Genomic DNA, 27,433 nt, shown 5'->3' with positions numbered 1-27,433 from the left:
CTTCATTAGCATACTCTCTGCTGGCAAAACCCTCTAGTATAGATGTAGCCAGAGAATTTTCCCAGGTTATGGCATTTTTGCTGATGTGGATTTATTTTTTATATAAGACAATATACAAATATACACAAAACCCCAGTCATTTTAATATGAGATAATTTGGAAGCTTGAGTTAATTTTGTTTTTTCCGCCATGATCTTTATTCTGTGAGTATTATGCTATACCTGCATAATCTTTCACTGTAAAAGGCTGTTTTTAAAGAAGTGTGTTTATTACAAGATGGTTAGCATACATAAGTCATGTAACATACATAAAACAATTAAAATAACCTAGTTACAAAATAAGATGTTTTGTACATTTTCAAATAACCTTAAAAACAGTGGGATCAGTATTTTACAAAGTACATATAAAAGTACTTCATATACACAGAAAAATACAAATGTGCAAACACCATTTTCACAGGTAAAGACTTATCCATTGAAAATGCTAAAAAAAATCCTTCAGTCCTTTAAAAAAATCAATATGTATTAAAACAGCTGTATTTCCTATCCTGTGTGCAGTGTGAATTTTGAATATTGTTTAGTAAAAAAAAAGTGGTAAAAAAGAGGACAAACTATTTAATAAATTGAAATCCTATAAATGAAGTCAGTTATTAGATTAGTCTGATATTAACAATTACAAACAGAATATCTGGAAAATTAGAAAATACCAAATAATATATACAAACTCTTTGAAATATTAGTTGGATATTTACCATATGAACATTAAAAAAACCCACAATGGTTATTGTCGAAAGACTCCACTGCATGCCATCACAAGTTGTAGCAAATAAAACCTCTAGTAATTTTGGTCTATATATATATTAAAAAAACAACAACATTCCTCAAAGATTTTAAGATGAACAAACACAATGTTAACTAAATGTAAAAATTTAAAACAGTCTTCCAATGTATGTGCAAAAATTTTTTAAAGAATCAAATCACATCAAACCAAATTATGTACATATTTAGTATCTGTAAATGTTATGTAGCTAGCATTGGTCTGCTATAAATAACTTACCTTTGTCCCTCAAAATGTCTGCATCTCAATGATTTCAGTGCAAGTGCTTGCTTTATTATTTAGTGCATTTATCATTGTGTTTGTCATTTACAGTGAGCAGAACAGAACATAAATAAACATATACAACTTTTCAGACTCAGATTTTTCTCCTATGAAAGTTTTAATTTGTGACCAATTTCTTCATCTAGTTTCCAGCCAGTTTTCTTTCCATTATCCTATTATAATGGGCAAAAAGAATCCCCCAAAAGCATATTCTTTAGCTATTCATGAAAACGTGCTATTCATGAAAAGTTGCAGAAGCACTATTTAGAGCGATAGGCTACAAAGCAGCTAGTAGATTTAGAAACCTTTTTTTGAAAATTAAATATTAAGGTTTTTCTTTTTTGGTCTTTAACATATTAAGTGACTATGCATGTCATTGAATTCACAAACATAATTGTTTCTTAGAAATTGTAGAAATGTTCTTCTAGATACACAACTAGCTTGAAAATTTGGACCATTTTGTTTAAATACTAAAACCACATGAAAACAAGTTGAGGAAAAATGTCCACAATTTAAGCTAGACAGTTTTTCTGATGCAACTCTGTGATAAGAAAAACAGTATTAGATGGTAGCATATTTCAGTGTCTACAGGAAGGTCATTTAGCTAGGAATGCTATTGAAAAGTTATATTTCAGGCTCAACAGGTTACTAATTTGAAAAGTCCTCCTAATGGAGAAAAAGAATAGTAATAGTGGTTATGATACTTAAGCAGGGAAGATGCTTCAGCATATAATTAGTGTTTATGACTGAAATGAAAGGAAGGTTGCTTATTCTGTAATAGCAAAATGTATCTTCGTACAACATGAGGGACTGAAAGCATTTCTTGTCTGCAGTTGGAGGTTGTATAGTATTCTCTGTTATGCATCTGAAATACAGCTCTGGATCTTGTCCATCCATTGCTGTGCGCTCTGTGCATCTTGGGCACAGAAATTATATACACGTTTACTTGTCTTTAGCTGCAAAATGAAAATAAAAGTGTATCAGATAAAAAATAAATTTACACAACACAGCTCAGGAACTTGCAAACTTTCTTTTAAGCTATGATATCTGGAAGTGTTTCATTTTCCCTGAATATACTAATGCTCTGAATTTTCACTTTGAATTCAGAGTGAGGATCACTAGTTAATTGTGTAACTGCCCTAGAGAGTGAGTTAACTTGAAATCTCTCACGACTGTCCAGTAGAAATGGCAAACTTGCAAACTTTCTTTTAAGCTATGATATCTGGAAGTGTTTCATTTTCCCTGAATATACTAATGCTCTGAATTTTCACTTTGAATTCAGAGTGAGGATCACTAGTTAATTGTGTAACTGCCCTAGAGAGTGAGTTAACTTGAAATCTCTCACATGACTGTCCAGTAGAAATGGCTGTGATAGCAAGAAGGAAGAAAACTCTCTAGTGGAGGCCAGCAAATGATATACATACATCAAAAAATGCTTTTTCACTAGCATGCTTTGGGGCACCAATTGTTGGAGATGCAGGGATCACTGTTTCAACTTCTGCAAGATCAATGTGTCCCTTACAGCTTGTGTCCTCCCCAGAGTCATAGTATCTCAGCTGGAACACAAAAGAGAAAACAAATCAACCAAATGCAATGTATAAACCAATACACAGACAAATGCACTATTTGGGGCCAGATCCTTGTGCTCATTGTTTCTATGCCTGGCACAGAATTTCAGGTTTTGAGGGTGGGAAAAAGTGCCTTTAAGTCTCCTTTGTGTGCCCTCATTGTGGGGCACTTAACTTTGGGCTGGTTCTGAGGAGACACTTGCAAAAACCTGAGATCTGCAATAAACTGAACAAACTGCTTACAATGGCAAATGGACAGTCTAAGAGCTGGCATCCACAGGCAGTAGGCATGTCCAAGTAACACCTTGTACTGGGAATTTTGGAATTGACAAAGAAGCTCCTACAGTATCAGTATACCACCTTGTGGTCGGCCACACTGGGGAAATCTTCAAGTGGCCAGACTTGCTGCTTTTATAGCAGCTTTGCACTGTGGGACAAGTATGAAGCTACACCAGCATCTGGCCCTTTGAATCAAGGGAATAACTCTGCGTATGTCTACACTACAAAGTTAGTTTGAACTAGCGGAGTGCTTAGTTCGAACTAGATAATCTTCATTCCACGAGGATTAAGCCTAGTTCGAACTTACTAGGGCTGTGTAGCCCCTTAATTCGAACTAGTGGGAGGCTAGCCCTTCCCAGCTTTCCCTGGTGGCCACTCTAGCCAACACCAGGGAAACTCTACTGCCCCCCTCCTGGCCCCGGACCCCTTAAAGGGGCACGGGCTGGCTACGGTGCCCGTGCCAGGTGCAAGCCTGCCAGCACCCAGCCAGCAGACCCTGCACCTGGCACGGATCGAGCCACCCACCCGATGCCCCCCAGCCCTCCCCCTCTTCCCGGGACCAGGCTGGCGGCTCCCGGGAGCTTGCCCGGGACCGCAAGAGGCGGGCACCCGCCTGGGCTAGTGCGGACATCGTGGACCTCGTCCACGACCTCCGCACTAGGCACAGGAAAGTGGCCAGCTTGGGCAGGAGAGCTGCCAGCCTAGCCACCCAGAAGCAGGTGTGCATGAAAATCCAGGTGGTCCACTGAGACCCCCGACCCTGAGCCCTGAGCTTAGAATGGCCGTACTGGGTCAGACCAAAGGTCCATCTAGCCCAGTAGCCTGTCTGCCGACAGCGGCCAACCCTAGGGACCCTGGAGGGGATGGACTGAAGACAGTGACCAAGCCATTTGTCTCGTGCCAACCCTCTCCAGCCTTCCACAAACTTTGGGCAGGGACACCACTCTTACCCCCTGGCTAATAGCACTCCATGGACCCAACCTCCATGACTTGATCTCACTTCCCTTCAAACTCTGGTCTAGTTCTAGCCTTCATAGCCTCCTGCAGCAAGGAGTTCCACAGGTTGACTCTTTGCTTTTTGAAGAACAACTTTCTGTTACTAGTTTGAAGCCTGCTACCCATTCCTTTCCTTTGGTGTCCTCTAGTCCTTCTTTATGGGAACTAATGAAGAACTTTTCTGTATGCACCCTCTCCACCCAACTCCTGTTTTTAGAGACCTCTATCCTGTCCCCCCTCCGTCTCCTCTTTTCTAAGCTGAAAAGTCCCAGTCTCTTTAGCCTCTCTTCATATGGGACCTGTTCTCAACCCCTGATCATTTTAGTTGCCCTCCCCTCTTCCAGCCTCTCTCTTCCCCTCTCCCACCTCCTTTTCCCAGTCTCCCCCAGTTTTGTTCAATAAAGACAGATTCCATTTTTGAACACAATTGTCCTTTATTTTGTACATCAAGAAGAGGGGCTTGGGAAGGGTAAGTGGAAGGAGGTGAGGGAGGAATGGGGTACGCGCCCCTGATGAGGAGGACTGGGCTGGCTCTGCGGTCTTTTGGTGTGGAAGCTCTCCTGCAGCCCCCCAATTGCCCCCTCTCCCCAGATGGCGGCCTGCGGCAAGTGCAGCCGGGCTGATGGCCGAGTGGTGTGATGTGCCCAGTGTGGGTACTCTGGGCACTCCAAGCCAGGACTGCTTTGCAAGCGGGACACCCCTGAGAACTGTCTGTCCGGGGTGGGGGTCAGGACCCTTTAAGCACAGCCCTCGGCTAGCCTGAGACAGCATCTCCACGCTCTAAGTCCTCCTCTGATGCCCTGCCGGCACTGCTTCCGGCCATCCTTAAGCCCGGTTCAGGGTCCACTTAATGTGGACATGCTAGTTCGAATTAGCAAAACGCTAATTCAAACTAGTTTTTTAGTCTGGATCCGTTAGTTCGAATTAGCTTAGTTCGAATTAACTAATTCAAACTAAGTTAGTTCGAATTAACGTTGTAGTGTAGATGTACCCTCTGATGTGAGAATTCAGGCTTTTCTGACAATACTTCACTGGCCATTTTCTGGAAACTAATGAAGGATCATTCAACATGTGTTGAACCCAAGAGTTTGTATTTCCTGAACTTCAAAAAGAATTTGAAAGAGATGAGAAAAATTCAGATATAATGTAGGTAATTATAGACTACTTATAAAGTAGACATTTTCATAGTCTATAATTAGTGGTTTAATGAAGCTTTGCTACAAAGACATTGTGGATTCAATGATAACCACTCCACTAAATTATCCGCAGTATTCAAACTGTTCCACAAAAGAAAATCCAGTATTGATCTATTAAAAACACCAATTCACCCTTACACATTGAATGTAAAAAGTAAAGACAAAACCTTCTGACAAAGGAAAAGGAAAAAGGAGTTTTTCCAGATCAGATTTACTCTGTTGCCTGACCCATAGTACTTCTTCCATATTGACCCATGCCACTTCCCGCAGCTCCCACTGACTGTAAACAGTGAATCGTGGCCAATAGGAGCTGCAAGCTACTCTACCTGTGGCCATACAGGTAAATGCCACGCCAGCGGCCTACCGGGGGCTAACCCTGATTAAACTATGTCTAGCCTGCAGGCTGCCTATTGTCCATCTCTATATTACGGCAATCCTCATGTAGTTTAATTTACAATGTTTACTGGAGTCCAATTTATCTGCACAGGATAGGTTTCATGAAAATGAATATGAAGGGAAATGCTCAAAGAACGAATAAACGAGTCATAAAATGCAAGCTTGGAATGTATAATGACTACTGCAATTTGGAAAAGGGCTGATTGAAATAATTTTGCTCCCAGCTCCAAAATTACCCCTCAGATTTCTATCTGCATGCTGGGCAATGCTTTCTGGATTCTTGGACTCTTCATTTCAGAGAGTTTTTGGTTTCTTTGACTGCTTAAGAGTTAACACGGCTCACACAGAAAGGCATGGGTGTAACCCTAACCCTAACCCTAACCCTAACCCTAACCCTAACCCTAGCCCTTCCCAGACCGCCAGCCATGGCCTCACCCACACTCCACCCCCAGAACGCCTGCTGTAGCCATTCTGGGGGCAGAGTGTTGCTGCTCCCAGTGCCCGCCCTATGCTCCGGGATGGGGGCAGGAGGCTGTAGATGCTTGGCCTCCTCCCTCCCCAGTGCTTTGGAGACTGGGGAGGCAGAGGCTGTGCACTCTCCTCCCTCCTGGTGCTCTGGGGACCGAGGCGGCATGGACTATGCGTGTTTACTCTCTCCCCTTTTGTTCTCCTCCCTCTGGTGGAGGGGGAACGCATGGTTGGTGTTCTGCCTCATCTCCTCCTCTCACTGTGGTGGGGGGCTGGCCTCAGCAGAGGGGGCAGGGCTCTAGGTGGGGCTGGGAGTCCTGCCTCCCCCAGCTACAGCTGCACCGACTGCCCATACAAAAAGGCTAGCATAATGCCTGACACTGACCAATAATATGGCAAGTTTGCTTCTTTGTTGGCCAATATACTGCCATTTTCAACTGCAAACTGCTTGATGTAGGGATTTTTTCTGTAAAGTGTAAACCAGCAAACAGGGTTTGCACTCTGCAAATACTAGACTACTACCAGTTCATGGAGTTTCTTTATAAATATACACTAGATTGCTATCTCTGTTTTAAAACAAAACTGTTACCTTCACAGTGACTATAAAGTGTATCACACATGCTGTTATTGAAATGGTATGTACCGCTGCATTTGCAAATTATCATTACTAATCATTTCTACTAGGACAGGTAAGAACCGGAAAAGGTTACCAAGCGAGGTTATGAAATCCCTGTCACTGAAGGTTTTTAAGAGCAAGGCAGAGAAACACCAGTCCGAGATTATCTAGGTATATTTGTCCTGTATCACAACTGGGATATGGCTTTGATGACTGATTTCTTCCAGCCCTACCTTTCTAGTACAGTATGATTACTTGTACTATTTGTCAATCTATTTCTATATGCTTATTAAGGAAAACTGTTATAAGTTATAATATAAGAATTCAGTTTGCTAAAAACATTTTACCTGGTGTTTTGTCACATCCAGTACAAACCAACGGGGTTTCCAACCTTTTAACAAAGCTCCTCTTTTGTAAAGTGTACCTTCAAAAGACCTTGAACAGAAGATTATGCATATTACCAAAAAGGTTTAGTACTAGCATTTTGATTTCATAGCCTCAGTACTATGGAGAAATAAGGCATAGAATTGTCTGAAACTATACAGGAATCACCTAACTACAGTATTATAAATCAATGTTAAACACTTAAAACGTGTATTGCTCGGAGCTGCAGGCCCACTGATCAGCAGAGTAATTTCCCACTGTGTCCAGGTACTGAAATAGACTTAAAGATACCATGGTTGCCTCACATCAAAGGCTTTGTTTTGCTTTTCTGTATTAACAGTAACATTATTCTGACTCTGCACATTACAGATTATATTTTCTTAGTGGCCAAAAGCTAAACTATTCAATAACTGTCTAGGTATAGTCCAGACATGCCTGGACTTGCATTCTCCAAATACATGGACTAAGAGTATAAAACAAAACACAGAGACCCATCTTGGCTTTTTCTCCTCCCTTACGTGTGTTGCAAACAACAAGGATGCTCAGAAAACCAAAGACTCCAACAGAGGAGACTAGTCCAGATTTCAAGGGTGAAAGCTGTGTACCATAAGCTGCAATATCTAGTGAGGTGAGAAAAAATGCTTAATCTAGTTGTGGCCCAATCTAATAGGGTTGAGAGTTTCGACTGTGTGCTTATATTTTCTTTTCTTCTGACGAGCACTCTGACTTTTGCCTATCCACTTATAGTAACTTAAAATCTACCTTGTGTAGTCAATAAACTTGTTTTATTGTTTATCTTTACCAGTGAGTTTTCCTGAAGTGTTTGGTTAATTTGCTTAGGTTTATAAAGGCTGTTGTGTATCCACTTTCCCTTGATGAATTGGTGAACCAATTAATAACGTGCAAAATGTATACAGGCAGTCTCCGACTTACGTGGATCCGACTTATGTCGGATCCCTACATACGAACGGGGCTTTTCTTGCCCCGGAGGGGGGGGGGGGCGGGACCGCCCAGATGCACTGCGGTCCCGCCACCCGCGTCCTCCGCGGCGAGAAAAGCTGCTCCGTGTCTCCCTGGTCTGCTGGGGGGGGGGGGGGCAGCTAGTGCGGCCTCCCCACCCCCCACAGGAGACCAGGCTTTTCTCACCGCGGAGGACGCGGGCGGTCCTGCTGTCCGCATCCTCCGTGGCAAGAAAAGCCGCTCCTCATCTCCCTAGTCTGCTGGGGGGGGGGGGGCAGCAGACCAGGGAGACACGGAGCAAAGCCGCGGAGGACGCGGGCGGCAGGACCGGCGCGTCTCAGCGGTCCCGCCGCCCGCGTCTCCCTGGTCTGCTGGGGGGAGTGGGCAGAGCTAGTGCGCCCCCCCAGCAGACCAGGCTTTTCTCGCCGCGGAGGACACCGCCGCCCATGTCCTCTGCGGCGAGAAAAGCCGTTCCGCGTCTCCGTGGTCTGTTGAGGGGGCCTCCGCGGCTTTGCTCCCTGGCCCCCACAGCACACCAGGGAGACGCGGAGCGGCTTTTCTCGCCACGGAGGACGCGGGTGGCAGGACCGCCCGTGTCCTTTGCGGCGAGAAAAGCCTGGTCTGCTGGGGGGGGGGCGCAGTAGCTAGCTAGTGCCCCCCCCCCCCAGCAGACCAGGCTTTTCTTGCCGACGCCTGGGGTAGAGCAGCTGGGGCGCTGCCGGGTTGGTCCCGCAACGCCGCTACTGGGCGCTACTGGACTAACCCGGCAGCACCCCAGCTGCTCTACCCCAGGCGTCCCCAAGTCAGCCGCTGCTGAAACTGACCAGCGGCTGACTACAGGAAGCCCGAGGCAGAGCAGCTCTGCCTCGGGCTTCCTGTAGTCAGCCGCTGTTCAATTTCAGCAGGGCTGACTTGGGAACGCTTGGGGTAGAGCAGCTCGGGTGCTGCCGGGTTGGTCCCCGCAGCGCTGAGGTGCGGCGCTGGGGGCGCTGCGGGGACCTACCGGGCAGTGCCCCAGCTGCTCTGTCCCGGGCATCCAGATTCAGCCGCTGTTGAAACTGATCAGCAGCTCTGCCTCGGGCTTCCTGCAGTCAGCCGCTGGTCAGTTTCAACAGCAGCTGAATCTGGACACCAGTTCTGACTAACATACAAATTCAACTTAAGAACAAACCTACAGTCCCTATCTTGTACGCAACCCGGGGACTGCCTGTATTCCTGATGTACAACGCCGGGAGGGTTTTGGCTGATGCCTTTCTCCATGAAGTTGATATATTTATGCAATCTAGCTGGGTGCAGGATGCCACATATGGCTGCACTGAGTGGCAACAGCACCTAGGGGGTTTGCCGCTTATCACTAGCAAAGCATTGAGAAAGACAGCTCAGATTGGAGAGAGTTAAGGGTGCACAGCGGATCCAGAGTTCAAGGCTTCACCCCAACGATCCCATCACAATCTGCACTCAAGAAAAGCCCAGGATCTGAAGGTCAGGACTGAGATAGCAGACCTACAGGGGAAGCTTGTTTGATATCTTTCCCTTCATCCCTGAATCTCAGGAATATTATTAACTCCTCACTTGCATGAACACATAATTGACCCAAAATATTTTTTAATATAGAAGAAAGGGAAAAGCAATTGAGTAGAATAAAGACTTTGGAAGAACAGTAGAAAGGTAGCAGAGAATTCCATGTCTAGGAATATTCTACTTTTTACTATTAGGGCAGATATATTCACAATTCTATGCATTCACCGCTGTTCTATCACTCGTTTGACGCCCTGGATTATGACAAAAAACAGTTTTCTAAATCACTTTCCTACTTAAAACGAGGACTCAGCAATACCCAGAAATTAGTCAGTTTACCTATTCTCATCATTCTTGGATGTGAACTGATTGTACAGTGTGGTTGCTCGTCTGTCCACTCCATTAGAGGCAGAGATGCTGGCATTTTGTTCATCACCCAGACCACTGTCTGGTAGATGCAGCAAAGATCTCTTCTGATAGGAATGTGGATTAGGAGATGATATCCCTGAGGAGCCAGAAGCATGTCTTCGTGGCTAAAAAGGAAGATAAATGAGAACGTTTGAGAGAGAGGCTTAGCCAAGTTCAGAACTTAGAATTTTTCTAAAATGTGACTACCCGCTGAATTAATTAAGAGAACTGCTAAAATTAATACATTATAAATAATATTACAGCAAAAACAAACAAAAAGCCCTAAACCACAAAATTCACAACTATGTTGCTAACCCCCACAGTCCATAATTTGCATTTAATGTTTTAATAGTAGAGAACTGTAGTTTGTTTCAAAAGACTTCTGTATTTTTACTAAATATATTCAAGAACATACAGCATATTGTGAAATATTAAAAAACTATTAATATAAAATAAATTAAATTATATTTTATAATGCCACTGCCTTTTAAAAAATAGTGTTTGATCATAATTTGGCTAATTAGGAAAAATTGGTAATGAGCTTCCCAGTCATTAGTCCAAATTAGTGAGAAAACTATTGTTTATTCCTTCTAATTATTTTCCACAGTGTTAGCTGAAAAGTGCTTTGAACAGTTCAGAAGCTGATGTTTAAATTTTATTTGGGTAGAGCTAATTTTCAGGTTTTAACATGGTAAATTGTGTTGATTATGGCATCATTTTAGAAATATAACTTAGATTTACATAAATCTACATTTAAAGGTCATTGTACTCTGATATAATGGATCCTTAGGTTTTATTGGTGTGTTTTGATTAATTTTTAGATGGCACCGCTACTGCAGGTAGACAGTTGAGTACTTCAAAAATGATTTGTTAAAACATTTGTTTTTATTCCCAGGAATCCTGGTAAGGATAAAAATGACTGTAAAAGGTATGGATTATTTTTGTTTTAGATTTTTTTGAGCTCACATAAAACACAGCATATGTTTTAAAATAAATAATTTGCTCTCAGAGATTTGTCAACTTTCTAAGGGTATGTCTACACTACAGCGCTAATTCAAAATAACTTAGTTCGAATTAGTTAATTCGAACTAAGCTAATTCGAACTAACGCGTCTAGAACTAAAAACCAGTTCGAATTAGCGTTTTGCTAATTCAAACTAGCATGTCCACATTAAGTGGACCCTGAACAGGGCTTAAGGATGGCCGGAAGCAGTGCCGGCAGGGCATCAGAGGAGGACTTAGAACGTGGAGATGCTGTCTCAGGCTAGCCGAGGGCTGCGCTTAAAGGGTCCCATCCCCCACCCCGGACAGACAGTTCTCAGGGGTGCCCCGCTTGCAAAGCAGTCCTGGCTTGGAGTGCCCGGACTACCCACACTGGGCACATCACACCACTCGGCCATCAGCCCGGCTGCACTTGCTGCATGCTGCCATCTGGGGAGAGAGGGAAATTGGGGGGCTGCAGGAGAGCTTCGACCCCCAGAAGCCCACAGAGCCAGCCCAGTCCTCCCCATCGGGGGCTCGTACCCCATTCCTCCCTCACCTCCTTCCACTTACCCTTCCCTAGCCCCTTTTCTTGATGTACAAAATAAAGGACAATTATGTTCAAAAATGGAATCTGTCTTTATTGAACAAAACTGGGGGAGACTGGAAAAAGGAGGTGGGAGAGGGGAAGAGAGAGGCTGGGAGAGGGGAGGGCAACTAAAATGATCAGGGGTTGGGAACAGGTTCCATATGAAGAGAGGCTAAAGAGACTGGGACTTTTCAGCTTAGAAAAGAGGAGACAGAGGGGGGACAGGATAGAGGTCTCTAAAAGCAGGAGTTGGGTGGAGAGGGTGCATACAGAAAAGTTCTTCATTAGTTCCCATAAAGAAGGACTAGAGGACACCAAAGGAAAGGAATGGGTAGCAGGCTTCAAACTAGTAACAGAAAGTTGTTCTTCAAAAAGCAAAGAGTCAACCTGTGGAACTCCTTGCTGCAGGAGGCTGTGAAGACTAGAACTAGAACAGAGTTTAAAGGGAAGTGAGATCAAGTCATGGAGGTTGGGTCCATGGAGTGGTATTAGCCAGGGGGTAGAAGTGGTGTACCTGCCCAAGGTTTGTGGAAGGCTGGAGAGGGATGGCACGAGACAAATGGCTTGGTCACTGTCTTCAGTCCATCCCCTCCAGGGTCCCTAGGGTTGGCCACTGTCGGCAGATACGCTCCTGGGCTAGATGGACCTTTGGTCTGACCCAGGACGGCCATTGTAAGCTCAGGGATCAGGGTCGGGGGTCTCAGTGGACCCCCTTGATTCTCTTGCACACATGCTCCTGGGTGGCCAGGCTGGCAGCTCTCCTGCCCTAGACGGCCACTTTCCTGTGCCTAGTGCGGAGATCGTGGACGAGGTCCACAATGTCTGCACTAGCCCAGGCGGGTGCCCGCCTCTTGCGGTCCCAGGCAAGCTCCCGGGAGCCGCCAGCCTGGTCCCGAGAAGAGGGGTAGGGCTGGGGAGCATCGGGTGGGTGGCTCAATCCGTGCTAGGTGCAGGGTCTGCTGGCTGGGTGCTGGCAGGCTTGCACCTGGCACGGGCACCGTAGCCAGCCCGTGCCCCTTTAAGGGGTCCAGGGCCGGGAGGGGGGCAGACGAGTTTCCCTGGTGTTGGCCAGAGTGGCCACCAGGGAAACCTGGGGAGGGCTAGCCTCCCACTAGTTCGAATTAAGGGGCTACACACCCCTTAATTCGAACTAGCTAGTTCGAACTAAGCTTAATCCTCGTAAAATGAGGTTTACCTAGTTCGAACTAAGAGCTCCGCTATTTCGAATTAAGTTCGAACTAGCGGAACGCTAGTGTAGCGCCTATCAAAGTTAATTCGAACTAACGTCCGTTAGTTCGAATTAACTTTGTAGTGTAGACAGACCCTAAAAGAATTAATTGTTTTTGCTGAATCTCTAAGTAAATACTTCAAGAGACAAGAAAAAATGACTTATCCATAATTCAGCTTCTCGGATCTGACAGAATTTTTACTTTTGTGCCCTAGCTCCTTTGTGCATGACTGGCAGAATGCCAGCATTTCTTAAAAAATTGACTCCCTTGAGGGCAGTGGCAGTAGCAGAGTAGAGCATGAGGTAAGACCTCTACTAGGGTATGTCTACACTACCCCGCTAGTTCGAACTAGGAGGGTAATGTAGGCATACCGCACTTGCAAATGAAGCCCGGGATTTGAATTTCCCGGGCTTCATTTGCATAAGTGGGGCGCCGCCATTTTTAAAACCCCGCTGGTTCGAATCCCGGGCTTCATTTGCAAGTGCGGTATGCCTACATTACCCCGCTAGTTCGAACTAGCGGGGTAGTGTAGACATACCCCTAGATATTTTGTTTGGTCCCCTGAAGGGTATGAATGCTATCCTCCAAATATTACAGTCAGGGTGTAATGTGCTATGTCAAATAGGGGGCTTGGCTTATGCTCTGTTCTGTTCCAGCTACCCACAAGGAGGAAGGGGGAATGTTTTGGAAGCAGTGGGAGATCCCAAAGTCTAGAACCAAAGATCCAAGAATCAAAAACTGAGAACCTGGTGAATGGTACAAAGCTTTTGTAGTGTTATGCTAAAGACTCATTTTCAGAGTCAGTTATTCTCTTGAACAGAAGATACGCAATATTAAACATAAGCAATGATTGAAAGTAAATATAAGCCTATAGTAGATGAAATTGTGTATGGTGGATAAAGTGCTTAACTATGCACATTTTATAGTTATATTCAATACTCCCACCCAACTATTTAACATTTCCACCTAAAATATATTTGCCACTGTTTGACTTGGTTTTAATTAATTGCTAAACCCCAAAAATGTGTTCAGGAATCTATAATATGTAGAAGATCAGTTCCTCACCTGGTGTAATTAACCATCTGTTGTAAAATATATTGAAAGCCTGGATATTGAAAGGCTGATTATAATGTATGGAGTCAAAACCAAATGTATACATGTGAGTAATCCCATTGACATCCATGGAACTACTCCCATAAGCAAGTTACTCATATGTAAATGTTTGCAGGATCAGGCTCCAAGAAGCTTTATAAATATCTAATTGCTTTATAGTTATGTGCTTTCAACATACAGAAGTAGTAAATATGATACGAATACATATTTTCTGCATGCAGCAATACAAAGCCAGCAGCATGGGGAATACCACATTCTGTTTTTAGAAAGCAATATTTCAACAAATACAGTTATTTTGTCACTCCTCCAGATAGTCTTTATAGCTGAAATTGATTTATTATTAGACTCATAGATTTTAATGCCAGACTGGACCATCATGATCATGATTATCCAGTCCGACCTACTGCACATTGCAGGCCACAGAACCTCACTTATCCTCTCCTGTAATACATTAGACCCAGAATTTCTCACTGAGTAACTGAATTATTCAAATCAAGTTACGGAGCATCGACCATTTATACCAGTTTTAAATGCAAGTGACCTGTGCCCTATCCTGTGGAGGAAAATGAAAAACCTGCATGGTCTTTTCCAATCTGATTGGGGGGAAAATTCCTACCCAATATGGTGATAGATTGCACATGAGCACTTCAGCATTGGATGCTTCTACCACTTACATTGTCTTGTCTCGTGTCATCTTTACGATTCACGGTGAGCCTTTCCCACAAGAGCTGCCACCTTTCTGGGCTTTGATTTAATTTATTCTCCAGTCTTTCGATTTCCTGAAATCAACAAACAGTGTTTCCTGAGGATAAACATTTCAGGCTAAAATAAACACACAAATTCCATTTCCACTTGTCAGGACAGAAATACAACAATGCCAAGAACTGTATATAATTTATAAAACTATTTACAAAGTGCAAATCCAATGCTGTGATATTAGCATTGAGCATTGCCAAAATTAATGTAGCATGGTTTATAAGAAGTGATATCAAAATGTATAAAAAGAGAAACTGAAACAAAGACTTATTTGATTTAGATTCCAAACTGTAACAACATGTTCTTGTTGTGAAATTTAGGAATATAACTTTTCTTGGTAGCTTCCAGTTAAGAATATTTCCTGTTAATAAAATAATACATGAAAAATTAAGTAATTGGTTTATAGTTATTTGTGAAGCAGCCTAAATATAGCAGAGATACATATGCTCTCCCTATCATGGCACTTTTTCCTCCTATATTTTCATTGCTTTCAAAAGTAACACCCTCAGAAAACATGATTCCTAGTGAATCGTACTAAAGAAGTATCTCTGCTTGATTAAGAGATCTCAAGGCAACAGAAAATTGCTTTATGACAATGATCTTCAGCTTCTACATAAAAGCCTACTTAAACCCGAAGGCTGTGTCTAGACTAACAAGTTTTTCCGCAAAAGCAGCTGCTTTTGTGGAAAAACTTGCCAGCTGTCTACACTGGCCACTTCAATTTCCGCAAGAACACTGACTTCCTACTGTCTGAAATCAGTGCTTCTTGCGGAAATGCTATGCTGCTCCCGTTCGGGCAAAAGTCCTTTTGCGCAAAGCTTTTGCGCAAAAGGGCCAGTGTAGACAGCTCAGATTTGTTTTGCGCAAAAAAGTCCCGATCGCGAAAATAGCGACTGGGGCTTTTTTGTGCAAAAGCGCATCTAGATTGGCACGGACGCTTTTCCGCAAAAAGTGCTTTTGCGGAAAAGCATCCGTGCCAATCTAGATGCTCTTTTCCGCAAATGCTTTTAATGGAAAACTTTTCCGTTAAAAGCATTTGCAGAAAATCATGCCAGTCTAGATGTAACCCAAATGTTTATTTTCTAAGCAGGCTTTCTTTAAATATATTTCCATATAGTGAATTTCTATTTTACCATATGCTTAATATAGATTTAACCATATTCTCTAATGCTGTGGTGTCCAACCAGTTCTGAAGCAATAGCCACTATAGTAGCAAACTCATCATGGCCTCCATATGTCTCGAAAGATGGTGGGATGCAGCATTAAACTGGTCACTTTTTGCAATGTTTTGTGTGGCTCAATAGACCAATACGAGAAAGGCATGTTCGGCTGCAGTAGGTACAACTTCATGCTGTAGTAGTGTCAGCTGTTATCGTCTGCTCTTTCCTCTTCATTCTTTTCGGCTACGTCTACACTGGCCCCTTTTCTGGAAGGGGCATGTTAATTTCAGAAGCCGTAATAGGGAAATCCGCGGGGGATTTAAATATCCCCCGCGGCATTTAAATAAAAATGTCTGCCGCTTTTTTCCGGCTTTTAAAAAAGCCGGAAAAGAGCGTCTACACTGGCCCCGATCCTCCGGAAAAAAAGCCCTTTTCCGGAGGATCTTATTCTTACTTTGAAGTGGCCAGTGTAGACGTAGCCTTCTTGTTCTAGCAAACTATAGCAGTAGCAAATTAGCCACACTCAACCAGCCAAATAGCCACACTGTTAAAGACAAACAGCCACCCTCAACTGGCCAAATTGCCACTTGTGGCTAGTGGCTAGCATCTTGGACACCACAGCTCTAAGGGATATTGGTACATTAGAATGTTAGTTTTCCAGTAGATCATGAATACTGGAAGGAATCACAAATGACAACATTTTCTAAAGATAGAAAAAGATTTTGACCAGAAAATTAGCTAAACTGAGACAGACATGGCCTTCATAAATCAGCAGCTACCTCTGGTTTGGTAAAATTCATGAAGCAGTTGCTAAACTAAATTGTGAATGCTGAACCAAGAATTAAAAATATGTATTTCAATTAAATGTAAAAACACTGATAATGTCTAATAAGGTACAAACAATTTCTTCTAAATTCTCCTGAGAGAAGGGACACAAAAAAACTTGAAGGTATAGCCAACTCATTAAATGTGACCTACCTCTCTGAACCAAAATAGAAGATTATACACCAGAGTTGCATACACACACTAAAAGACAAATAAATTAATATAGGACTTTCTTCTTGCTGGCTTTTTTACTGGCATGGACTTTCTCATTCAGAGATACCAGAGGCAAGGCCAAACATTCAATGTGAGCCAAGCAGAGGCCTGGTCTGCAGGTAAAAGTTAGACTGACTTAGCTATATCACTCAGCATGGGAAAGATCAACAACCCGTAGCCATGCCAGGGCTGGTGACATCTTCCAGGTGTCTGGGTAAGGCCTGTTAGTTTGACATCTGTAGTATGCAAGGTCTTGGAAAAAATGTTGAAGGAGAAAGTAGTTAGAGACATTGAGGTTAATGGCAATTGGGACAAATTACAACATGGTTTTACAAAAGGCCAGAGCAAAGCCTCAGAAGCGCGGGACCCCGCCATGGCTGCGGGTTTGCTCGCGGTGACCCTGGTCTGCTGGGGACCGTCTCCAGCAGACCAGGGGCACCGCAAGCAAAGCGGGTCTAGCGCCAGAGCAAAGCCTCAGAGGCGAGGCACCCCGCCACTGCGGCTTTGCTCCCCGTGTCCCTGGTCTGCTGGGGAGGGGGGCGCAGCTAGTGTGCCCCCCCCAGCAGACCAGGCTTTTGTTGTGGACCCTGGGGCAGAGCAACTGGGGCGCTGCCGGTTGGTCCCGCAGCGCCGCTCTGGGTACTGCTGGACCAACCCGGCAGCACCCCAGCTGCTCTGCCCCAGGCGTCCTGATTCAGCCGCTGCTGGTCAGTTTCAGCAGCAGCTGAATCAGGACCCTGGGGCAGAGCAGCTGGGGTGCTGCTGGGTTGGTCCAGTAGCGCCAAGGAGCCGCGCTACTGGAGCAACCCAGCAGCACCCCAGCTGCTCTGCCCCAGGCGTCCCCAAGTCAGCCGCTGCTGAAACTGACCAGCGCTGACTACAGGAAGCCCGAGGCACAGTTGCTCTGCCCCGGGCTTCCTGGAATCAGCGGCTGATCAGTTTCAGCAGCAGCTGACTTGGGGTTCTTAAGTTGAATCTGTATGTAAGTCAGAACTGGCGGTCAGTTTCAGCAGCGGCTGAATCTGGACGCCAGTTCCGACTTACATACAGATTCAATTTAAGAACAAAGGGTATGTCTACACTACCCCGCTAGTTCGAACTAGCGGGGTAATGTATGCATACCGCACTTGCTAATGAAGCCCGGGATTTGAATTTCCCGGGCTTCATTAGCATAAGCGGGGAGCCGCCATTTTTAAATCCCCGCTGCTTCGAACCCCGTGTAGCGCGGCTACACGGGGCTCGAACTAGGTAGTTCGGACTAGGGTCCTATTCCGAACTACCGTTACTCCTCGTGAAACGAGGTGTACCGGTAGTTCGGAATAGGACCCTAGTCCGAACTACCTAGTTCGAGCCCCGTGTAGCCGCGCTACACGGGGTTCGAAGCAGCGGGGATTTAAAAATGGCGGCTCCCCGCTTATGCTAATGAAGCCCGGGAAATTCAAATCCCGGGCTTCATTAGCAAGTGCGGTATGCATACATTACCCTCCTAGTTCGAACTAGGAGGGTAGTGTAGACATACCCATACCTACTGTCCCTATCTTGTACGTAACCCGGGGACTGCCTGTACCTCGATTTCAGTAAGGCATTTGATACAGTACCTCATGGGAATTATTGGTTAAATTGGAAAAGATGGGGATCAAAATGAAAATTGAGAGGTGGATAAGGAACTGGTTAAAGGGGAGTTTACAGCAAGTCATACTGAAAGGTGAACTGTCAGGCTGGAGAGAAGTTACTAGCGGAGTTATTCAGGGATCAGTTCTGGGACCATTGTTATTTAATCTTTTTATTACTGACCTCGGCACTAAAAGTGGGAGTGTGATAATAAAGTTTGCGAATGACACAAAGTTGGAAGGTATTGCCAATTCAGAAAAGGATCGGGATATCATACAGGAAGATCTGGATGATCTTCTAAATTGGAGTAATAGTAATAGGATGAAATTTAATAGTGAGAAGTGTAAGGTTATGCATTTAGGGATTAATAACAAGAATATTAGTTATAAGCTGGGGACACATCACTTGGAACTAACAGAAGAGGAGAAGGACCTCGGAGTCCTGGTTGATCACAGGATGACTATGAGCCGCCAATGTGACATGGCCGTGAAAAAGGCTAATACGGTTTTGGGATGCATTAGGTGAGGTATTTACAGTAGACATAAGGGCTAGGTCTAGACTGGCCACAAATTCCGGAAAAGGGATGCAAATCAGGTAAGTCAGCATAGGGAAATCCGCGGGGGATTTAAATATCCCCTGTGGATTTAAATAAACATGTCCGCCGCTTTTTTTCTGGCTTGGGGAAAATCCGGAAAAAAAGCGTCTAGACTGGCGCGATCCTCCGGAATAAATCCTTTTCCGGAGGATCTCTTATTCCTACTTTCAAAAAAAAGCGGCGGACATGTTTATTTAAATCCGCGGGGGATATTTAAATCTCCCGCGGATTTCCCTATGCTGACTTACCTGATTTGCATCCCTTTTCCGGAATTTGTGGCAAGTCTAGACGTAGCCAAGGAGGTGTTAGCGTTGTTATATAAAGCATTGGTGAAACCTCATTTGGAATACTGTGTGCAGTTCTAGTCTCCCATGTTTAAGAAGGATGAATTCAAACTGGAACAGGTACAAAGAAGGGCCACTAGGATGATTTAAGGAATGGAAAACCTGTCTTATGAAAGGAGAATCAAGGAACTTGGCTTGTTTTCATTAACCAAAAGAAGGCTGAGGGGAGACATGATTGCACTCTTTAAATATATTAGAGGGATAAATGCCAGGGAGGGAGAGGAATTATTTAAGCTTAATACCAACGTGGACATAAGTACAAATGGATATAAACTGGCTATTAGGAACTTTAGACTCGAAATTAGGCGAAGGTTTCTAACCATCAGAGGAGTGAAGTTCTGGAACAGCCTTCCAAGGGAAGTAGTGGGGGCAAAAGACCTATCTGGCTTCAAGATTAAGCTAGATGGGATTATGAAGGGGATGGTTTGATGAGATAACATGATCTTGGCAATTAATTGACCTTTCACTATCAGTGGTAAATAGGCCAATGGTGGGAAGATAGGAGTTACTATAGAGAACTTTTTTCTGGGGGTATGTCTACACTACCCCGCTAGTTCGAACTAGGAGGGTAATGTAGGCATACCGCACTTGCAAATGAAGCCCGGGATTTGAATTTCCTGGGCTTCATTTGCATAAGTGGGGAGCCGCCATTTTTAAAACCCTGCTGGTTCGAACCTCGTGCAGCGCGGCTACACGGGGCTACACGGGGCTCGAACTAGGTAGTTCGGACTAGGCTTCCTATTCCGAACTACCGGTATACCTGAGGTGTTCGGAATAGGAAGCCTAGTCCGAACTACCTAGTTCGAGCCCCATGTAGCCGCACTGCACGGCGTTCGAACCAGCGGGGTTTTAAAAATGGCGGCTCCCCGCTTATGCAAATGAAGCCCGGGAAATTCAAATCCCGGGCTTCATTTGCAAGTGCGGTATGCCTACATTACCCCACTAGTTCGAACTAGCGGGGTAGTGTAGACATACACTGGGTGTCTGGGTGGTGAGTATTGCCCACATGCTCAGGGTTTAGCTGATCGCCATATTTAGGGTCGGGAAGGAATTTTCCTCCAGGGTAGATTGGCAGAGGCCCTGGAGGTTTTTTGTCTTCCTCTGTAGCATGGGGGACGGGTCACTTGTGGGAGGATTCTCTGCATCTTGGGGTCTTTAAACCAGCGTTTGAGGACTTCAATATCTGAGATATAGGTGAGTAGTGGGTGGGTGAGATCCTGTGGCCTGCACTGTGCAGGGGGTCAGACTAGATGATCATAATGGTCCCTTCTGACCTTAAAGTCTATGAGTCTATGTGTTAGTGGGGAGGGGGTCGGCATAAGGCCTTGTGGAAGATGCAGGGTCTCAGACTGAATGGAGATAAGGATGGGGACTAGCTTCCCACAATCAGCCTTAAGGGCTGCTTGGACTGTGCCACACAGAACTTCCGCAGTGCTTTAAAGGGCAGCTGCCCTCTTTACCTCCCTGCCCCACTCCCTCCTGGTGGCCCAGTGCTCTGCTAACCCAACTCTTGATGTAGGTGCAGCTAGATCGACGGAAGAATGTTTCTGCCAACCTACAACCACTGCTTGGGAATGTAGTGTTCCAACCCTAGTAGAAAAGCCCCTTCTACTGGTATCGGCCATGTCTAGGCTATGGGGTTATGCCAGCACATATAACACACAGAGCTATGCCAATATAGTATCTATAGTGTAGATGTGGCCGTAGTCTTCATTTGCTTATCCACTTTTACTTCCAGGCTGTTGATCACAAAAGGTACATCTACACAGTATTGAATGTCTACACTGCAAGCCATTATTTCGAAATAATGTTGAGCTGGAGGATTTCTTACTCCTGGGTAAACCTCATTTCATGAGGAGTAAGGGAAGTTGAAGGAAGAGTTTACTATTGACAGTTGAATTCAGCTAGAACACCATAACTTTGTGTAAGATTTTCGACTGACTTTCTGAACCCACATCTCTTGGGGTATGTCTACACTACAAAGTTAATTCGAACTAACAGCCGTTAGTTCGAATTAACTTTCATAGGTGCTACACAGACAAATCGCTAGTTTGAACTTAATTCGAACTAGCGGAGCGCTTAATTCGAACTAGGTAAACCTCATTCTACGAGGACTAACGCCTAGTTCGAATTAAGTAGTTCGAATTAAGGGCTGTGTAGCCACTTAATTTGAACTAGTGGGAAGCTAGCCCATCCCAGCTTGCCCTGGTGGCCACTCTGGGCCAAGCCAGGGAAACTCTTCTGCCCCCCTCCCGGCCCCGGAGCCCTTAAAGGGGCACGGGCTGGCTATGGTGCCTGTGCCAGGTGCAAGCCTGCCAGCACCCAGCCAGCAGACCCTGCACCTGGCACGGCATGAGCCAGCCACCCACTGCCACCCAGCCCTCCCCCTCTTCCCGGGACCAGGCTGGCGGCTCCCAGGAGCCTATCCGGGGCTGCAAGAGGCGGGCGCCCACCTGGTCTAGTGTGGACATCGTGGACCTCATCGAAGTTTGGGGGGAAGCCTCCAACGTCCACGACCTCCACACTAGGCACAGGAAAGTGGCCGTCTAGGGCAGGATAGCTGCCAGCCTGGCCACCCAGGAGCAGGTTTGCATGAAAATCAAGGTGGTCGAGTGAGACCCCGACCCTGAGCCCTGAGATTAGAACATAAAAACATAAGAATTGCCGTACTGGGTCAGACCAAAGGTCCATCTAGCCCAGTAGCCTGTCTGCCGACAGCAGCCAACACTGGGTACCCTGGAGGGGATGGACTGAAGACAATGACCAAGTCATTTGTCTCGTGCCATCCATCTCCAGCCTTCCACAAACAGAGGCCAGGGACACCATTTCTACCCCCTGACTAATAGCACTCCATGGACCCAATCTCTATGAATTTATCTCACTTCTCTTTAAACTCTGTTCTAGTTCTAGCCTTCACAGCCTCCTGCAGCAAGGAGTTCCACAGGTTGACTATTTGCTTTGTGAAGAAAAACTTTCTGTTATTAGTTTGAAGCCTGCTACCCATTCCTTTCCTTTGGTGTCCTCTAGTCCTTCTATTATGGGAACTAATGAAGAACTTTTCTTTATGCACCCTCTCCACACCACTCATGCTTTCATAGACCTCTATCATATCCCCCCTCAGGGTATGTCTACACTACCCCGCTAGTTCGAACTAGCGGGGTAATGTAGGCATACCGCACTTGCAAATGAAGCCCGGGATTTGAATTTCCCAGGCTTCATTTGCATAAACCGGGCGCCGCCATTTTTTAATCCCGGCTAGTTTGAACCCCGTGCCGCGCGGCTACACGCGGCACGGAGTAGCTAGTTTGTATTAGGCTTCCTAATCCGAACTAGCTGTACTCCTCATTCCACGAGGAGTACAACTAGTTCGGATTAGAAGCCTAATCGAACTAGCTACTCTGTGCCGCGTGTAGCTGCGCGGCACGGGGTTCGAACTAGCCGGGATTTAAAAATGGCGGCACCCGGCTTATGCAAATGAAGCCTGGGAAATTCAAATCCCGGGCTTCATTTGCAAGTGCGGTATGCCTACATTACCCCGCTAGTTTGAACTAGCGGGGTAGTGTAGACATACCCTCAGTCTCCTCTTTTCTAAGCTGAAAAGTCCCAGTCTCTTTAGCCTCTCTTCATATGGGACCTGTTCCAAACCCCTGATCATTTTAGTTGCCCTTTTCTGAACCTTTTCCAAGGCCAAAGTATCTTTTCTGGGGTGAGGAGATCACATCTGTACACAGTACTGAAGATATGGCGTACCATAGTTTGATACGTCCCCTCCTCTTTCTTCCCCTGGCTTCCCCCTTCCAGCTCCCTCCTCCCAGGTTTCCTCCTCCCCTCTTCTCTTTTCCCCTCTCCCACCTCCTTTTCCCAGTCTCCCCGAGTTTTGTTCAATAAAAAGAGTTTCTATTTTTGAACACACATGTCCTTTATTTTGTACATCCGGAAGGGGGGCTAGAGAGGGGTAAGTGTAAGGAGGTGAGGGAGGAATGGGGTACGAGGAATGGGGCTCCTCGGGGTGGATGCTCTCCTGCAGCCCCCCGATTGACCCCCCCCGGATAGCAGCCTGGGGCAAGTGCTGATGGCCGAGTGCTGATGGCCGAGTGCTGTGATGTGCCGAGTGTGGGCATTCAGGGCACTCCAAGCCAGGACTGCTTTGCTGTCCCTCATCGAGTTAGACAAGCGAGCGGGGAACCCCTGAGAACTGTCTGTCAGGGGTGGGGGTCGGGTCCCTTTAAGCACAGCCCTCGGCTAGCCTGAGACAACAGCTCCACGCTCTAAGTCCTAATTGGATACCCTGCCGGCACTGCTTCCGGCCATCCTTAACCTCGGTTCAGGGTCCACTCAATGTGGACATTTTGCTAATTTGAACTAGTTTTTAGGTCTAGATGCACTAGTTCGAATTAGCTTAGTTCGAATTAACTAATTCGAACTAAGTTAGTTCGAATTAGTGCTGTCGTGTAGACATACTGGAGACTAAACCAATTATTTTTTTACCCAATACTTGCTTTTACAGCACATCTACAAGGCAATGATTAGCATGGATATGAATTTGATAAGTAATAAACTGCAGCATTCTGTCTTTGTTAGCATCTATACTTACAATCAAGAGGCAGGTGATTGCATCAGGTTGCACTTTGCTAACAACATCGTAGCATGGCCACACTATTTTTCTCTTACTCTGGGGACCATCCTTTTGGTCAGCTTCGTCCGAAGTGTTGCATTTTGCAGTGACTATGGTCCAGTCATAGGAAGGACCTGTGGCCAAGGTCTCTTCCATATAGTAATCCCACTTTTTGAGGCTGGAGATATTTACACTTGGTTTTAATGCCTGTTTGGAATAAAGCCCAATAAACTAGTTTCACACGGAAATTCAGTTTCCAAGTTTTCATCAACACAAATCCAATACTTTGCATTTTACAGACTAATCTCCTGAATGTAACAAGGCATTGCAACTGGTGTGTGCTTGATCTGGATTTGCCATTTTCTGTACATGACTCTGGGATACAACTCAAAAGAAGATGTCAGACCAAGGGGAAAAAATAGTTACCTCACAGTAACTGTGCTTCTTCAAAATACACTGTCCATGTAATAAGCAGCTAGTGGAGTGCATGGACACCATACTCTTGAATTCAGATTCTTTTGGCCAGCAGTATCATTTGCAGGCAGGTCTGCACTGAGTGTCCTAGCACCACTCACCCAAGGGCATAAAGTGGGTGGTGAGCTAAATGCTCCTCAGTGCCTTTGCCAAAATACAATTTAGAACTCATAGGACAATACAGTGGCAGACTGGCTGTGGAATATGTGTGGACAACTCCTATCAACAAACCACAGTTACTGTAAGACATGTAATCATTTCTTCTTGCTTGTCCAAATATATATTCTACTATTGGTGATTAAAAAGCAGTGATCTCATCACAGGAGTCAGGTGTTAGGAATCTGCCTAAACAGTGATTGTTAGACAACCCTACGGAAATGGACATGTAAAGGGCTTTTGACGGTCATTATTTAGGTACCTAAAATAGATGACAGATCTAGATCCCTTAGTAATGCTGCATTAGCTCATTTACTAAACCCAAAGTAGCTGGCTTACATGGTTCTGTAAGAAGCTACTTGAGCTTTTGTGGAGCGAGTATGAGTTAGCTATTTCATGGTACAATTTCATGTATTCAGAAATGGAACTAGAAAGTTTCTGCATTGATATGGCCTGACCCATGGTCATAAATTACAAAGAATCTGGGGGATATCTGAAATGGCTTAGTCCTAGTCATATGCTCTGCATGCAAGGTGGGAAGGTAGCCTGCCCTTTCCATAAATAGGCAGATGTATTACTTGGTTCAGCTAGAAGTTGGGGAAGAATTTTGGGTTAGGTCTCAAGATGACTCCAACTTCATGAAAACTTGCAGATGGAGGTCTGGACATGAAAGCATGTAGCTCCTCTACCCTTTTAGCAAATATCACTGCAACATAAAAAGGAATAGACCTGCATAAGGACATTCATTAATCTAGCTATCATAGGGTATGAAAATGCCAAATGGAAGGTGGACTGCTGAGATGGCTGTGAAGTGGATCCTCCAGCAGATCATAAATAGCTCAGAGCTCTTTATGGGCAGAAGGTCAGATATCTGGGTGTTCAGTGGCAACAACTGGTATGTTGAGCTCAGACAAGTGAAGCTGTTTCCTTGCCTGAGCAGATCAGCCTCACAGAGTCCTTTTTACTTTGGATAAGATTATTTTGTATCTCAGTTGAACAGGTTTGCTCTACTTACGCTAACTGGCCAACATTCATGCCATTAGGTGCAAGAAAGAGGAATCTTAGTGGAGAACCTGTCCTCAGCTTTGGCATAGCACCTCTGGGTGCAGAGGTAACTGACTCAGAAGTTGAATGAGGAGATTCCTTAGGCCTGAGAACTGGAACTGCCTTTGCTATGCTCATATTATGAAGATGATCATGCTGGGTAAGTCTTGCCTGAATTTCCTGAGAACTCATAAGATCAATGAAACTAGAGGATAAACATATATAAGGCCTGAAAACCAGTGGACCAGGAATTCATTGGACAGAAATACTTGTCTTTGCTCTCCTTTGGACAAGAACTTGTGGCATTTTTTCTTTCAGTGGTGGCAAAGCTGTCTATAGTTGAATGACCCCACTTGATAAACATACCATACATAACAGTTTTCTTTACTAACCACTCATGGTCACATGCAACTGTCTCCTGGGGTGATCTGGGGTGCAATTCTGGTAGGTGTACAGCAAGTATTGTACTCCAAATATTGTAATTCCATCGATTTGCTATTTCTTGACATACAGCACATGTAAACCACCACATAAAGGCAGTGAAAAGACACACATCTCCCCTGAGTGACATGATTATCTTGACAGGTGAAGGCTCTTCCATTGGCATACATCTTCACCAGATGAGCTGCAGCAGTGCCAACGTAACACTGTCAAATAGACGTGCCCACAGAGAGATGGATCTTGCTTCCCCCTTGTTTGTTTATGTAATATATTACTATGCTTCAGCTGGGATGAGGTTTACCTGGGTGGTCGACAAATACCTTTGATGTCGCCATCCGCGCATCCAGACTATCAGCTGATCAGCTGTTTGTGGGCGCAGCGCGGCAGCCATGTAAATTTAAATGAAGCGGCGATTATTTAAATCGCCGCTTCATTTTCCTATGTCTGGTAGCCTAATCTACATGCCTCTGGCGACAGAGGCATGTAGTCTAGACGTACCCTATTACTGAAGTCTAGGTATATCACGTCCACTGCTTCTTCCTTATCCACAAGGCTTGTTATCCTATCAAAGAAAACTATCAGATTAGTTTGACATGATTTATTCTTTACATATCCATGGTGGCTGTTACCTATCACCATCTTATCTTCCAGATGTTTGCAGATGGATCCTTAATTACTTGCTCCATTATCTTCCCTGGCACAGAAGTTAAACTGACTGGTCTGTAGTTTCCTGGGTTGTTTTTATTCCCCTTTTTATAGATAGGCACTATATTTGCCCTTTTCCAGTCATCTGGAATCTCTCCCAACTTCCATGAGTTTTCAAAGATGATAGCTAAAGGCTCAGATACTTCCTCTATCAGCCCTTTGCGTATTCTAGGACGCATTCCATCAGGCCCTGGTGACTTGCAGACATCTAACATTTTAAAGTAATTTTTAACTTGTTCTTTTATTTTAACTTCTAAACCTACCCCATTTCCACAAGCATTCACTATGTTAGGCAACCCATCTCCATCCGTCTTCTTGACAAAAACTGAAACAAAGAAGTCATTAAGCACCTCTGCCATTTCCAAGATTTCTGTTACTGTATAGATGTCTTCCATCAGTGGAGGTATATGTCACAAAAGTATTTTATATTAATGATGGAGAGAGATCTATTACAGGAGTCCTGGAAGACCTGTGTCTCATACCCTGGTTATGGTTGTTGGGCTGACATAGGAAGATTGATCATCCTTACCTGCAATAAAGGTATAGTCTGGAATGCTGAATTAAAGATGTGCAGAAAGCCATGCGCCCTAGGAGTCTGAAACAAATTCTTACACAAATCTCATGTTGAGCAAACAAGTGCTTGGCCAGACTGCCTATGGCTTGGAATCTTTCTCAGGGCAGATAGGTCAACTGCCT

At 44.8% G+C, this 27,433-nt stretch overlaps 1 protein-coding gene and 1 long non-coding RNA gene across 10 annotated transcripts in view; one reads left to right on the top strand and one right to left on the bottom strand.

The window, feature by feature from the left end:
• Nucleotides 1–247: 247 nt before the first annotated feature.
• SBF2 (SET binding factor 2) overlaps nucleotides 248–27,433 on the bottom strand; it is a 651,649-nt gene continuing 624,463 nt past the window's right edge. For all 9 annotated transcript variants that reach the window (XM_006129315.4, XM_006129312.4, XM_006129314.4 and 6 more), the window contains 6 exons: nucleotides 23,897–24,124; nucleotides 14,473–14,577; nucleotides 9,819–10,012; nucleotides 6,965–7,052; nucleotides 2,523–2,654; nucleotides 248–2,054 (listed from right to left, as the gene is read on the bottom strand). In XM_006129315.4, coding sequence (XP_006129377.1) covers nucleotides 1,956–2,054; nucleotides 2,523–2,654; nucleotides 6,965–7,052; nucleotides 9,819–10,012; nucleotides 14,473–14,577; nucleotides 23,897–24,124 — 846 coding nt within the window. In that variant the 3' untranslated portion in view covers nucleotides 248–1,955. The remainder of the gene's footprint in view (nucleotides 2,055–2,522; nucleotides 2,655–6,964; nucleotides 7,053–9,818; nucleotides 10,013–14,472; nucleotides 14,578–23,896; nucleotides 24,125–27,433) is intronic.
• Nucleotides 7,501–27,433, top strand: part of LOC142829206 (uncharacterized) — a 31,831-nt gene continuing 11,898 nt past the window's right edge. Inside the window, exons 1-3 of the long non-coding RNA XR_012903621.1 lie at nucleotides 7,501–7,629; nucleotides 10,783–10,815; nucleotides 25,591–25,751. This is a non-coding gene — a long non-coding RNA (uncharacterized LOC142829206). The remainder of the gene's footprint in view (nucleotides 7,630–10,782; nucleotides 10,816–25,590; nucleotides 25,752–27,433) is intronic.

Source organism: Pelodiscus sinensis, chromosome 4 (assembly GCF_049634645.1).
Source record: "Pelodiscus sinensis isolate JC-2024 chromosome 4, ASM4963464v1, whole genome shotgun sequence".
In the NCBI taxonomy this organism is placed as follows: domain Eukaryota; kingdom Metazoa; phylum Chordata; order Testudines; family Trionychidae; genus Pelodiscus; species Pelodiscus sinensis.
The sequence above is the reverse complement of the archived record's forward strand: the minus strand, read 5'-3'. Positions and strand labels throughout refer to the sequence as shown.